This window comes from Tripterygium wilfordii, chromosome 4 (genome assembly GCF_013401445.1).
Source record: "Tripterygium wilfordii isolate XIE 37 chromosome 4, ASM1340144v1, whole genome shotgun sequence".
NCBI lineage: Eukaryota > Viridiplantae > Streptophyta > Magnoliopsida > Celastrales > Celastraceae > Tripterygium > Tripterygium wilfordii.
In genome coordinates, this window is record NC_052235.1 from 3575976 (window position 1) to 3591886 (window position 15911).

The following is a 15911-nucleotide window of genomic DNA, read 5'->3' on the forward strand; positions in this document are numbered from 1 at the left end:
TTCTGTGTACTCCCACATCGGTTAGATTAGTTCCTCTAGAGTAGTATATAAGTTCCCACTACAACACACTTTTTTGCCTGTGATATAATACTCACGGGTAGTGTGTTGTAGTATTGCTTACATCTACTTTAGTTGTATCTCAAAAAAAAATATTATTGAATGGATTAGGTGACTAACTGCCTCTTTAATAGGGCGGTTTTTTTTTTTTTTTTTAATTTCTTATATTTGGGGTCACATTATCATTGTGTCTCTTACTAATTTGTATAAATTAATGTGGATTCCACAACTTTAATAAAATATATTTAATATATTATTTAGTTTTATAAACACTTTTTTGAGAAACAGTAAATATTTTGTCAATAAATTTAATATTTATAATTAATATTATAAAAAAAAGAAAATACATATTAATAAGTTTAATATTTTTCTTCTAACATTCATCCACTTTTAATTATATTAATATTTTTTATTAATTTGTGAGATTTTAAATAAAAATAATATTAACATTTGTTACTATAATGTAACATATATATTTAATAAAGTAATTAATTTACTGAATAAATACATCTTAAATATTAAATTAAATTCAATATTTGTAAAGATTTAAATGCAAAATTAATCAAATCATTCGTTTAATAAGCAAATGATTAAAAATTTATTATTAAATTCAAAATAATACTTTTAGTCAACGGTTTTTCTGTTAGCGTCAACTTTTAATTCACCAAACACTTCACAGTATATTTCACTGTTTTAAACTCAATTTTTTTCTACAACATTTCTGTTAGCATTAAAAATCAAACTTTACGCTCTATCAAACTGAGCCTAATACTTTTTTAAGCGCATTAACTTCCCTGGGAGGTCAAGACTCTATTTAATTAAGCACTAATACATCATTATCATTCTACCAATAGATAATTAGAAATGAGTGACGGTCCCAATAATCCAATTGACTATGCTAAACACCAAACACCACTCACCAAATAATAACCTTAGTTTTCCCTTTTTTGGATATTGAATATCGATTGCAGAGATGTGTAGGGTCGTTAGTGGTTAATTAATTAAGTCCTAGCAAATCAATATCATTGTACACAAAATTATTTTATGGCTTGAGCAATGGTACATCCCAAAATGTGATCTCCAAATCTATATAGTATTAAAATAATTATTTATTATAAACAAGTGTAAAGCACACTTAATATCCAACACTCTATATTAATTGGAGTCACCTTTCGAGGGTCTCAAACATTTTCTTTATGGTGACGGCCCTTTTTCTGGCAAACATGGCTAATTACCACCAATGGCATGGAATGTACTCATTTCTGCCTGCTCTGATAAGGGTATATTGGACATTTTGTTAAGTCATGATTGAAACGACCAATAAATAGGGAAATTATTTTGCTTAGGGCATTTTTGAAATTTGTGCACAAAGGAAAAGTATTATTATATATTCTTGTAATGTCATTAATTTATTCATTATAATGAGATGCTGTTACTTTGCTTGTGTATAAAATCTTGAAGAATGATTAGTTAATTGGATCACAATTCACAATCATGGTGGGATATAAGCTCTAATTTTTACTCCAATTCTCCTTCAAAAATATGTTAAAATCATGAATTAAAATGTGTTATTGAGTATTTTTATATTTATAATGTTATAATATAATTGATTTTGAAAGAAAAAAAAGTTTAAATTATAAACCCTAAACAATAAAACCTAAACCCTAAATATTAATCCTAAACCCTAAATATTAATTCATAACTCATAAACTCTAATATTGCATTTAAAAGGGAATTGGAGTCCATGTGTTCCGATCATGGTTCAGTTGTCAAAGTAATCAAATGGTCAATACATCATCAACAAAATAATCAAAAATAAATCAATAAATTATGGAGTGATTTCGACTCAACATCTTTCTTTGTTGTTCTAGAATCTGGATCATCCATTTTTCTTTTAAAAAATCCTAATAACTCCAAATTGAATTTGAGAGATTGGGAGTGCATTATCCAATGAAAATTTAGATTGTCGGATATAAATTTAAAACAATTGATATTTCGATCGTGATAAATTTGATTTTTTTCCAAACAAAAAAATATAGTTATCGGATTCATTGTGCTAAATACTACACATTTATGATTTTTCAATTTTTTTTTTAAAATTTTGTGTTGCACCATAGTCAAAGATCAATGCACAAGTCCTTCCGAATTCCAATTTGAGTCCACCAACAATAATTAAAAAAAGAAAGAGAGAGAGAGATTTATTTTCCCATGTAACCAAATTTGATATTTTAAATAAAATATGATTAATAGTGTCTCCCTCCATGACTCCATTCCTACATTTATGTATTATATATTGGGAATGCCCTCGCAGAGACAAACCACTCAGAGACTCCCAAGACACAGGCTTTTTGAGAGAGATGGGAACTGATTTCAATGGAAGTTCATCATTCCAGGCTTTCGCCAAGATGACCGAAATTAAGTTTACGAAGCTCTTCATCAATGGAGAATTTGTTGATTCAGTCTCAGGTATTTCTTGATGCTTCCTTATCAGCTCTCTCTCACTCACACATACACAAACTTGTTTTCTTGATGTTTGCCAATGGCTCTTTTGTTCATATAATATGTCTGGTTTTAATTAGTACTCAATTATTCTGGAATTTGTAGGGAAAACGTTTGAGACAATAGATCCAAGAACAGAGGAGGTGATTGCAAGAATTGCAGAAGGTGACAAGGAAGACATTGATTTGGCTGTAAAAGCTGCACGCCACGCGTTCGATCATGGTCCATGGCCCCGCTTGCCTGGTGCTGTATGTGCTTCTATCTTGTCTTTTTTTTTTCATCCTTCTAAATTTGCTTTGGGGCATTTGATCAAACATGTGGAGTGGATATTTGCTTGTGAAGTTCAGGAATTAATAGATTGATTCTTCCTTCTTATACAACTGAGCTTAATATTGGAAAATCATGATCAGGAGAGGGGAAGGATTATGATGAAATTTGCAGACCTAATTGACGAAAATATAGAAGAAATAGCTGCACTGGATGCCATTGATGCTGGCAAGTTGTTTGCTATGGGAAAGGCTGTGGACATTCCTGGTGCAGCACAAACCCTTCGATACTATGCAGGTGCAGCAGACAAAATTCATGGAAAGGTACTGAAAATGACGAGAGAGCTTCACGGGTACACATTGCGCGAACCCATCGGTGTTGTTGGCCATATAATCCCCTGGAACTTCCCAAGCAGCATCTTTTTTATGAAGGTTAGCCCAGCCTTAGCTGCTGGCTGCACCATTATCCTCAAACCTGCCGAGCAAACCCCGCTTTCAGCTCTCTATTATGCTCATCTTGCTAAGATGGTAACTCTACTAGACTATTGACTTAGTCATCATTTTAATCAAGTGATTGAATATAGATATGAAATGATCATCAATTTGTTCAATTCAGGCTGGAATTCCTGATGGGGTGCTCAATGTTGTACCTGGGTTTGGACCAACAGCTGGTGCGGCCATTAGTTCTCATATGGACATTGACAAAGTGAGGGCTCGAGCTCCTCGCTTTAACTAAATTAGGAAGGTAGAATATTTTGGAAAAACCACCTAATTACGTACAATCCCATCTTTGTTGCTTGATTGTTCAGGTTTGCTTCACGGGGTCTACAGAAGTTGGACGTGCAGTGATGGAGGCCGCAGCTAAAAGCAATTTGAAACAAGTGTCACTTGAGCTGGGAGGTAAATCGCCTATGCTGATTTTTGATGATGCAGACATAGATAAGGCTACCGATCTAGCTCTCTTTGGCGTAGTCTTTAACAAGGTAAATTAACGTTACATATTCTAACATCTAATATATCCTGAGTCTGATTGAGGTTGTAAATTTGACATTAAACCATTACTTTACCTTCAGGGAGAAGCTTGCGTGGCAAGTTCGCGTGTTTATGTTCAAGAAGGGATATACGATGAATTTGTAATCAAGTTGGTACAAAAGGCAAAAGCTTTGGTAGTTGCAGATCCTTTTGATCCTACATCCAATCAAGGACCCCAGGTAATAACGAAAAACAAGTTTAATTCCACAATTTTTGTCCTGAACTTAAGTCATTTTGGATTAAGCTCTAGGATTAGAATTTAGAATACAAAATGTTGCCAATTTGGACATGAATATATAACATGCCTCTTCGATGATCTGTTGCAGGTTGATAAGACCCAGTTTGAGAAAATTCTTACTTACATTGAGCACGGAAAAAGAGAAGGAGCCACCATACTAGCTGGGGGTAACCGTGTTGATATTAAGGGATATTATATCGAGCCTACCATTTTTGCAGATGTTAAAGTAATTAAGCACACTATTTTCCCGTTTTCCCTATTGCTGAATATTAACAATTAAAGTTGTCATTGTAATCCTTACTTTGGAACAACATGTGCATGCTCAATCAGGAGGACATGCTAATTGCCAAAGATGAGATTTTTGGACCAGTAATGTCGCTGATGAAATTCAAGTACGTCCTCTTTCTTCTTTCCCTTTATGACGAAACTACTGGTATTTTTCTGCAAGCGTACGAAGCTGCCAAAGTTATAATCAAATCCTAATGAATTGTTGCAGAACAATTGAAGAAGCAATCAAGAGTGCCAATAACACAAGATATGGTCTGGCAGCAGGAATTATAACCAAAGATTTGAACGTGGCAAACACTGTTTCGAGATCAGTTCGTGCTGGAATTGTTTGGATCAATTGTTATTTTGCATTGGATATGGATTGCCCATATGGAGGATACAAGATGAGTGGCTTTGGAAGAGATTTAGGAATGGAAGCTCTTGACAAGTATCTGCAGGTTAAGTCTGTTGTCACTCCCATTTTCAATTCCCCTTGGCTCTGAATGCAAACTCCAGTACAAGCTTGTCATGGAATGGATGGAAAATACTCTTTACATGTTGTAATAAAAGATTTTATAGTGCATGTGAAATCCAAAACATTGTGTTTGGATCTTCAAATTTGAGATGAGAAGGGTGTGATACTGCCAAACCCAAGTTTTCACCATGCCCTATATGTAAGTACAATGTATGCTGTGACATATAGAAACACAATTGCCATATGAAATGCCCCAACCCCAACCACAACCACAACCACAAGGGAGAAGGGTATAAACTGACCATTCTGGAATTTCCCTTTCTTCCATAGAAATGGTATAAATTCTTCTCCCTTCAACTTGATTGGGGGTTCTACTTCTGAGTTTGCGTGCTCTGAATGATAAAAATCTCAATGATAACCATCCCAACAATATTCTATCAATTTGCAGCACTTATTCATTGGGTATGATTTTCAATGGATCTCTTGTTATGATGACACCACACCCAATAAATGAGTGTCACACAATGCTGAATGCTTTTGGGATGGTTATCATTGAGATCTCTATCATTGTTGAAATCTTATCATTATCCATATTATCTCATAATTAGGACTCAATTAACAAATAAAACCTCTATTAATAAATAAGATCCCAAAAATAGACTTTTGTTTGGCGACTTTGACGGAGGACGAATTGTGGTTTTGTTTGTCGTGTGACTTATGCCATGTCAGCATTGTCAGTGACACTCGATTTCTTAACGGCCAATCCACTACGTAAGCGGGTTGATTGTCCAAAATTGAGAAAATATATCCGAGTTATCAAAATTGAATGAATTTGTATTTTATATTACCGACTTGAAATTTGAACATTTGTCTTCCAAATGGAGGGTTGACCATTCGAAATTGGGAAAATCCACCCAAATTACAAAATGGAACAAAATTGCACTTTAGGTTATCGACTTGAAACATTTGAACATTCGTCGACCAATTTGGAACGTGGTCAATCTTTCAATGGCTATAAGTTATAATAACCCTATTGTTAACCATGCTTTTCCCCTTTTTTTTTGGTCAAAACTTACATTAAAGAACATTTATTTGACTTGTATATTTTAAGTTTATGACTAAATATCATGACTCTGAGAAAGAAAAATGTTAATCCTGCACTACTTATTCTATGTATAGACTTTATAAACTAAATAACTTTTGAACAATATTTATGATAACGCTGTGACGTGTGGACATATAGATATAGCTAGGTGCATTGAATATATCAACATTTTTAAGTGTATATTACTCTCCTAGGACTCTATTTAATTAATTCCTAATACATCAATATCATTGCGTACCAAGAAGACAAATAGAAATTAATGACGGGTCACAATACCTAATTGACTATTCTAAACACCATAATCACCAAATAACAACCTTAGTTTTTTTTAGTGGATATTAAATATCGATGTAATTACCTCCAAAGGCATGGAATGTGCTCATTTTCTGTGTTCTCTGAGAGGGGTACATTAGACATTTGCTAAATCATGATTGAAACAAGCAATGAAAAAGTCAATTAGTTTGCTTAGGGCATCTTTTGAAATTTATGATAATGTCATTAATTTTTTTTTATTGTAATGAGAGAGTAGAGGTCACAAGTTCTACTCCCACCATATACTCTCTCGGCGGTATATTTTCACAGGACTACCACAAAAATGATGGATAAATTCAGTCAAGTTCATTGTCAAAGTAGATTGGTAACCCGAGATTTTGATATTGCCCAATTGTCACAAAGTGGCACGTTAAGTTGGGAATTCCCTCGAATATTAAAGAAAGTACAAAATTTTCAATAATGATTTGTTAATTTAATCATAATCAAGATTGTCAAAAGTAGGGATTATACCTAAGATCAATGGGACGTTGACCTGCGAATCATAAAATTATAAGATTTGTAAATTTTAAAATATGAAAGTTTGTGTAGCTTGGCAAATTTCATTTTAGATTACCATTTGTTTTTGTGATGCTCACTATTCCACCATTTTTTTGGTGGCCCCGAGTGCCATTTTATGGCCTTCAGTTTCTTTGCTCACTAGTTGAGTTGATGAATATATCTGCGATCTTCTAACATTTAAAAAAAAAAATTTAAAATATAAATATAAAAAAAGGTAAAAAAAACTATAATTTATTTCTATACAAATAAATTTCATAATATTGTATTCCAAAGATAACCAAAGATTTGAACGTGGCAAACACTGTTTCCAGACCAGTACGTGCTGGCATTGTTTGACAAGGATCTGCATGTCCCAACCCCAAGGGACAACAGTATAAAGTGACCATTTCCCATTCTTAGACAGAAATGATAAAAAGAAACTTTGAAAAATGACTGGTATTCATGGAATTATCCACAAATAGACGTGATGGCATGGAACCCATAACCTAACCTTCACGTACCTTCAATTACTCTGTCAGAAAAATCCCTTAAAAGCCCAAACAAATCTTTTTATATCTTCAACAAACCCAGATACTGTTTCTTCATTTCTCCCTTAACCCATGTACTGTTTCCATTAGCAAGAAATATTCAGTCTACCAACTGTATTTAAAACAGTATTATCTAAGCTCATGACTTATTCTGCTAATGATATTGTTTGGATATTAAAAAATCTCCAAGAAATAATTGTTTAATTGATTCACAATCTTTGTGAATTGTGAGGCAATCAGGAAAAAGAAATGGCCATTAAGAAACTAATAAAGCTTCATGTTTTAGTGGGTAAAGTGAAGATACTGTTGTCGAGTGTTAACAGTCATTGCTACGTCGGGAGTTGAGCAACTTCTCCCACTCCACATGTATGTTGTGAGTTCTTTGATGCTCCCAAACAAACATATATAACATCAGCAGCAGCAACCACTCCACTCCTCATAGTCACTCAAATAAGTTGAGCAATCAAAAACTAGTCTTGAAAGATTCAGAGACGACTGAAGAGGGAGATGGGTAGTCAATCTTCGGAGTCTTTTGTCAAGATTCCTGAAATAAAGTTCACAAAGCTTTTCATCAATGGAGATTTTGTTGATTCTGTTTCAGGTACTTCTCGTTGACTTATTTTTCCTGGAATCTTTATAATCATCAATCTCATCAGGTCTCTTTCAACTTTCACAGTTAGAGAAATTTCAATTATTGGGTATGGTTTGGTTTACTTTACTCGATTAGAATTCTTAATTTTTAAAATTTTTTTGTGTTGGATGGCTATGAAATATGAAATTTGTGTATAAACACGTTCAATGGCTATGGATATGGTGTTGTTTTTCACAGGGAAAACGTTTGAGACCATAGATCCAAGAACAGGGGAAGTGATTGCAAGAATTGCAGAAGGAGATAAGGAAGACATTGATTTGGCTGTCAAAGCTGCACGCCACGCGTTCGATCATGGTCCATGGCCTCGCTTCCCTGGTTCTGTATGTGCTTCTTTGTCTCCTTTTGCTTTATTGATTTTACAGGTTTTAACTTTTATGCGATGGAAGCATGTTCAGAGAATCTTGCATTAATTCATAAACTGTCAGTTTCAATACCTTATTTGCCTAACTAATTATGGGACCATCGCCATTACTGTTCTTACGATGTAGAGTGGAAGTAAGGACTAATAAAATTCATAGCTTGGATGGCAATGAAAGTTTGACCAAAAAACCATTGAATTGTCTACTATGCAGTTCAGATATTATACAACTAAGAATTAGTATCCATTATCCAACAGTATGTAATCAAAACACAGAGAGTCGATTCATTGTATCTTTTTATGCTATGGTTGGGAAGAGGGTTCGTGGTGGCTAAGGAGGGAAGGGATCGGAAAAGTTCCAAAGGAAAATTATGTGTACTTCTATTGGAAATGTTTGGAGCCCTACCCCTCCCCAACCACCGCGAACCATCCTCATGGACTAAGACGTGCATGAGATTATGGTGTCCAAGTCCAACCTTGCTCAATTTCAATGGTATTGCTAATCAGGAAAGGGGAAGGATTATGATGAAATTCGCTGAGATAATTGAAGAACATAACGAAGAGATAGCTGCATTAGATACACTTGATGCTGGCAAGTTGTTCTCTTGGGGTAAGGCTGTGGACATTCCTGCTGCATCGAGAAGTCTTCGGTACTATGCAGGAGCAGCAGATAAGATTCATGGAGAGGTCTTAAAAATGTCGAGAGAGCTTCATGGCTATACGTTGCGTGAACCCATTGGTGTTGTTGGCCATATAATTCCCTGGAACTTCCCAACCTCAATGTTCTTCATGAAGGTTAGCCCGGCATTAGCTGCTGGCTGCACCATTGTCCTCAAGCCCGCTGAACAAACCCCTCTTTCAGCTCTCTATTATGCCCATCTTGCTAAAAAGGTACCTTAATTGGACTGTTTGATTCAAATGACTCAATATATATGTTGTTATGATCATTACTTTGTTTAATCCAGGCCGGAATTCCAGATGGGGTGCTCAATGTTATAACTGGATATGGATCAACAGCTGGTGCTGCCATTACTTCTCATATGGACATTGACAAAGTGAGGCTCAACTCGATTAATTTAAAAGAATTTCAAGCCACCCCATAACTTACGACACTGGAATGTGTTGCTTGGTTCAGGTTTGCTTCACGGGGTCTACAGAAGTTGGACGTAAAGTGATGCAGGCCGCAGCGACTAGCAATTTGAAACAAGTGTCACTTGAGTTGGGAGGCAAGTCACCTATGCTAATATTTAATGATGCAGACATAGATACAGCTACCGATCTAGCTCTCCGCGGCGTACTATATAACAAGGTACTTGGTGTTTCCTATTTCGAAATCTTCATTCTTACGGGTGTATTTTAGTCCAAATTGAGGTCACTGGTAACTTGATTGGACACTCAGGGAGAAGTGTGTGTGGCAAGTTCTCGCGTGTACGTTCAAGAAGGGATATACGATGAATTTGTGAAGAAGTTGGTTGAAAAGGCAGAGAATTGGGTAGTTGGAGATCCTTTCGATCCTAGTTCCAATCAAGGACCACAGGTATCAGAATTAATTATAAAACACTCACATTCATGCATAGATGTTTGTCTCATGACCAAAAGAAGAAAAATTACGGTGGCTTGTAAGTGAAAACAGCTCCATTGATCTGGTGCAGATAGATAAGAACCAATTTGAGAAAATTCTTTCCTACATTGAGCATGGCAAAAGAGAAGGAGCTACCTTGTTAGCCGGGGGTAAGCCTCTCGGTAGCAAGGGCTACTACATCGAGCCTACCATTTTCGCTGATGTTAAGGTAACATATATAATATATTGACACTAATGTTACATACCAATACATTAACGATTTAACTAATCCTAATTGAAAACCATCAGGAGGACATGCTAGTAGGGAAAGACGAAATTTTTGGACCTGTGATGTCACTAATGAAATTCAAGTCAGTATATATACAAATACAAGCATCGAATTTCTTCTTCATTTTCTCCAAGCAGTTGTTTCATTTACAGCTTTTCTTATTGCTAATGAACTACTGCAGGACCATGGAAGATGGGATTAAGAGTGCGAATAACACAAAATATGGTCTAGCAGCAGGAATTGTAACCAAAGATCTGAATGTGGCGAATACTGTATCGAGATCAATACGCGCTGGTATCATCTGGATCAACTGTTATTTCGGGTTCGATAATGATTGTCCTTATGGAGGATATAAAATGAGCGGATTTGGAAGAGACCTTGGAATGGAAGCCCTGAACAAGTATCTGCAAGTTAAGTCTGTTGTAACTCCCATTTTCAATTCTCCATGGCTTTAAGCTAAGTTGGGTTAAGCTTGACAGGTTACAAATAAATTGTATTGTCATCATCTATTCTAGTGAAGAAATCAATGGACTGTATAACTATGGGTTTGTGAAATTTTCAGTGAATCGAAATGATAACAGTGTATGTGATCCTATTATTTGGAACAGTAAACGCAATCTCAGCTTCAAACAAAGCAAATTCACATTGATTTGTAAATTGTTAACAGTTATTTACTCTATATATCAGCCATTGAAATCTTCCAGCAAAAAAACACAACAGCTTGACACTAAACAGCATCCCAAAACAACAAATGTGTCCAAAACGACCGGTGTCTTCATCATCACTTCCCGATATTTCCTCTAAGCTTCACCCCAAGCACCCTTTCCATCTTCGCCAACACTGCCTGGTTCGGTACGGCCTTGCCGCTCTCGTACTCCTGCACCACCTGTGGCCGCTCGTTGATCTGCTTGCCCAGCTCTGCCTGGCTCATCTTCTTCTCCAGCCGCGCTTTCTGGATGGCATGTCTCACCTCCATCCGTACACGTTCAAACGCCGCCGGTTCAGTCTCCTCTTCAAGTTTCCTCGCATTCACCACCGGAGCAGCAGCCTTCTTGTTCGAACCGGCGTCAAACTTCTTGATGGTTTGGACCGGAGCGCCAGAACGCAGGGCTTTGTTCACCGCCTTGGGATCCCGCAGGTCCTGCGCCTTCGGCTTGGATTTGTGGAGCACCACTGGCTCCCAATCTTGCGAGACCACACCCATCGATCTTGTCGGCATTGTAGTGAAGGAGAAACTATGGACTTTGTCACGTGCCTTCCAAGTACACTCATTTTGGTGTCTTTGTGCTAGCAGTTGGATAGTGAAGTTCGGTGGATGGTCAAGATTGTTTTGTTTGGGCTACTATTTATAGTATGGGTTGTTGTTAGGGTTGTTGATTTTGGATGTTTAAGACAATTCTGAATCCATGGAGAGCCGCCTCTCTCGAATAGGCACCTCATTGTTGTCCTAGTTATTTACTTCGTGTTCTACTGCTGTAATATCTCTGTTGAAGACTTGTTTACACTTCCATATATATCTATATATATTCCTCCACAGTTGTTTGATATATCTATTGCTTGTGTGGTTTCCACCTGGGTTGCATAACAAATTGGTATCAGAGGCGTATCGATTCTCCGCTCATGGTTAAAACTAGAGCAATGGCAGAAGAGGAGCCACCCTTAGATGCACCTATTCTTGCTACTCATCTGGAGGCATTAACTGCGGCGATTCAAGCCATTAACACTCGCCTTGACCGTTTGGACCATACTCCAGCTCCCCCACCAGCTCCTCCACAGGTGGTTCCGGGTCTTGAGCGCGGGAGGGATCGTCAGGCCGAAAATGGGGCTTGGCAGAACAGAAATCCTCGCTTGGATTTTCCAAAGTATTCCGGGGATGATCCGACAATCTGGGTACAACGTGCTAACCAGTATTTCACTTACTACCAGACTCCAGACACTCAAAAGGTCTTAATTGCTTCGTATTACATGGAAGGTCGGGCCGCTATATGGTCTCGAGATTTTCAGGCATCGGGTCAACTTCCATCCTGGCCTGAGTTCATGGCAGCGCTCCAAACACGTTTTGGACCAAGTATCTTTGAGGATCCTCTAGAAGAGCTGATGCGCCTCCGGCAGACCGGCACAGTCGAAGAGTATAAAATAAAGTTCGAAGACCTAGTTGTGAGGGTTCAAGGACTGTCTGAAGCTCATAAGCTGAGTTGTTTTTTAGGAGGGCTGAAAGAGGAAATCAGATTACCGGTGAAGATGTTGATGCCACAGACTATAATGGCAGCCCATGCTATGGCTAAGATGCAGGAGGCAGCCTTGTTAGCCACTCGGAAACAATTTCGTAACCCTCATTTGGGAACTCTTCCCCATCATATGGAGCACTCTGGTGTGACTCAAACCCCAAGTTACTCCGCCCCAGCTTTACCGGCCCCACCACCGGTTCTCTCTCTTCCATACCCAGGCTATGGAATGTCGAACTCCAGTGTGTCCACCCCATCTACGACATCGTCAGATTCTGCAAGACATAGTTCAAAGGGTTTTTCAGTTCAACGCATCACAGATCAACAGATGCGGGAGAAAAGAATGAAGGGGCTATGCTATAGTTGCGATGCAAAATGGGCTCCAGGCCATAGATGCCCAAATCCAAAACTTTTTCTAATTGACACTCAGGAGGACACGGGCTCATCTGAAGGGATAATCTCCACTGCAGGACAGGTATCCGAAGAAGAAACCAGAGTAGATCCTCTTGTTTCCCCAACTAGCTCTTCGTCATCTAATCCGGAAATCACCATGCATGCCCTTTCGGGATCTCCTGCGCCAAGAACCATGAGATTGGTAGGCAAAATTGGCAAACACCAGTTTGTGGTCTTAATAGATACCGGGTCCACTCACAATTTTATTGATCCAGCGATATCTCAGAAGGCCCAGTTAGTGTTTGATCAGCATCTTCCAGTCCCAATCAAAATTGCCAACGGAGACGTGCTCAAGAGTCAGGGGAAACATAAGGGGGTAGTCTTCACTCTACAGAAACTACAATTTTGTGCAGATTTTCTAGTCCTTCCCCTCGGTGGTTGTGATATGGTGCTCGGAATGCAATGGCTCAGGAATTTTGAAGTGGTCCAGTGGAATTTTAGAACCCTCACAATGGAGTTTGTTCATCAGGACCAGAATTGCAAATTGATCGGACTTCAACCTTCATCGAACTCCTTAGTTTCCACAGTGAATTCTGATAAATTTCATGCGCTTGAGAGGCATGGGGTGCTGCTTCACTTGATTGATTCAGAGTGGTCTCCTACCCGACAAGACATAGACAGTGGTATTGCACAGCTGTTGAAAACTTATGCAGGAGTTTTTGCTGAACCTACGGGATTGCCTCCTAGTCGGGTCCAGGATCATCGAATTCTTCTAACAGAGGGCACTGCACCCATCAATGTCCGCCCATATCGATATCCACACTATCAAAAGGCGGAGATCGAAAAAATCATTCAGGAATTACTAAAGTCTGGTGTGATCCGAGACAGTACCAGCCCATTCTCTTCACCGGTTCTGTTGGTACGCAAGGCCGATGGTACTTGGCGTATGTGTGTCGACTATCGAGCCCTTAACAAGGAGACTATTAAGGATCGATTTCCTATGCCACTCATTGATGAATTGTTAGATGAATTACATGGGGCCAGGATTTTCTCTAAGCTGGATTTACGCTCGGGCTATCATCAAATCCGGGTAGTTGAAGAGGATATTCCGAAGACTGCATTTCGTACGCACGAAGGCCACTACGAATTTTTAGTTATGCCATTCGGGCTAACAAATGCGCCTTCCACCTTCCAAAGTTTGATGAATACAGTCTTCAAGCCTTATCTCAGGCGGTTTGTATTGGTTTTTTTTGATGACATTTTGGTTTATAGTAAATCTCGGGAGGAACATTTGCAACATCTTATTATTGTCCTTGATTTACTTCAACAACATCAGTTGTTTGCTAAACTTTCAAAGTGCAGTTTTGGCGTCTCGGAAGTCACTTATTTGGGGCATGTCATTGATGGCCTTGGAGTTCACACCGACCCAACGAAAATTCAGGCAATGCGGGATTGGCCTGTTCCCAAATCAGTGAGAGCTTTGCGGGGTTTCCTTGGCCTAACAGGATACTATAGGAAATTCATTAAGGGGTATGGGTCCCTTGCGGCACCACTTTATCAATTGTTGGGTAAGGATGCTTTTGTGTGGAACGAGTCTGCAGCTGCTGCCTTCACTGCTTTACGTGAGACAGTATCCACGCCTCCAGTTTTGGCTTTACCAGATTTCAGCCAGCCATTTATGATAGAATGTGATGCGTCAGGAGGAGGAATTGGTGCTGTTTTGATGCAAAAAGGGAGACCAATCGCGTATTTCAGCACTGTATTGAAGGGGAGAGCACTAAATTTATCCACTTATGAAAAGGAGCTTTTAGCTCTAGTATCGGCTGTGAAGCGATGGCGGGCTTATCTATTGGGTCATACGTTCCAGGTAAAGACCGATCACCATAGCTTGAAGTTTCTTCTCGAGCAGCAAGTGGGTACACCAACTCAACAGAAGTGGGTGAGTAAATTGTTGGGATATGATTTTACCATTGAATACAAGCAAGGGAAGGAAAACTTGGTGGCAGATGCCTTGTCGCGCCAACAAGAGGGTACCGCTCCATTCCAGGCCGCTATATATGCTATCACCATCCCTACCTTGAATTTACTGGCTGAGATCAAATTATCGTATGTAGGGGATAACTGGGTGCAGGGCATTCTTGCGGACATACAAACTGATCCAGGATCTGTTCTGCAGTTCACATTGAGAGAGGATGTGCTATTGTATAAAAACAGATTGGTGGTGGGAGATCAAGCCGGTATTAGACACAAGGTGCTCGAACAAATACATAGTTCACCATTGGCGGGACATCCTGGTTATAATAAAACTCTGAAGCGTGCTCAAAGGGATTTTTATTGGCCGGGGATGAAGAATTCCATTAAGTCCTTTGTCAAATCTTGTGAACAATGTCAAACTACAAAGTACCTCAATGCTCAACCGTATGGACTTTTGCAGCCTCTCCCCATTCCATCAAAAATCTGGGCAGATATTAGCCTTGATTTTATAGAAGGCTTACCTACATCTTCAGGGAAATCTGTGCTGCTGGTTGTGGTGGATCGGCTATCCAAATACGCTCATTTCTTGGCACTATCTCACCCTTACACGGCTGCTTCAGTGGCTCAAATTTTTTTGGATAATATTTTCCGCCTTCATGGCATTCCAGAGTCTATGGTTACGGACCGTGACTCCGTCTTTACTAGCTCTTTTTGGAAGAAGTTCTTTGATCTGCAGGGTACTCGGTTGCAGTTTTCGACCAGCTACCACCCCCAAAGCGATGGGCAGACGGAAGCAGTCAACAAGGCTCTTGAACAATATTTACGGTGCTTTGCAGGGACTCAACCCAAGTCCTGGCTGAAGTGGCTTCCCTTGGCTGAATACTGTTATAATACTACGCCACATACAAGCACGAAATTAACTCCGTTCGAAGTAGTGTATGGCAGAGCTGCCCCTCGCCTATGTGATTACATTCCTGGCACCACTGCCATTGCTGCGGTCAATTCTTATCTCTACTCTAGAGATGAAATCATGAGTATCCTGCGCCACAATCTTACAAAAAGCCAAAACAGTATGAAGCGGTTTGCGGATAACAAGAGAACACCCATCTCTTTTGAACTCGGTGATTTGGTTTATTTGAAGTTACAGCCTTATAGGCAACTC

General features: G+C 38.7%; 3 protein-coding genes across 3 annotated transcripts; 2 read left to right on the forward strand and 1 right to left on the reverse strand.

Annotated features, from left to right (window-relative positions):
* The first annotated feature begins 2361 nt into the window (after nt 1–2361).
* LOC119998005 (aldehyde dehydrogenase family 2 member C4-like) lies at nt 2362–5078 on the forward strand. Its single transcript, XM_038845272.1, has 9 exons — nt 2362–2523; nt 2662–2804; nt 2967–3350; nt 3439–3528; nt 3632–3805; nt 3896–4033; nt 4181–4318; nt 4423–4484; nt 4589–5078. The coding sequence occupies exons 1-9, from the start codon at nt 2415–2417 to the stop codon at nt 4860–4862; spliced, it is 1512 nt and encodes a 503-aa protein (XP_038701200.1). The 5' UTR covers nt 2362–2414; the 3' UTR covers nt 4863–5078.
* A 2513-nt stretch (nt 5079–7591) lies between these two features.
* On the forward strand, nt 7592–10752 carry LOC119996544 (aldehyde dehydrogenase family 2 member C4-like). The gene is made up of 9 exons (XM_038843216.1): nt 7592–7898; nt 8127–8269; nt 8815–9198; nt 9273–9362; nt 9443–9616; nt 9707–9844; nt 9960–10097; nt 10178–10239; nt 10339–10752. The coding sequence occupies exons 1-9, from the start codon at nt 7805–7807 to the stop codon at nt 10610–10612; spliced, it is 1497 nt and encodes a 498-aa protein (XP_038699144.1). The 5' UTR covers nt 7592–7804; the 3' UTR covers nt 10613–10752.
* A 29-nt stretch (nt 10753–10781) lies between these two features.
* On the reverse strand, nt 10782–11404 carry LOC119996545 (multiprotein-bridging factor 1c). The gene has a single exon (XM_038843218.1). The coding sequence runs from the start codon at nt 11374–11376 to the stop codon at nt 10939–10941; it is 438 nt and encodes a 145-aa protein (XP_038699146.1). The 5' UTR covers nt 11377–11404; the 3' UTR covers nt 10782–10938.
* Nucleotides 11405–15911: the final 4507 nt, after the last annotated feature.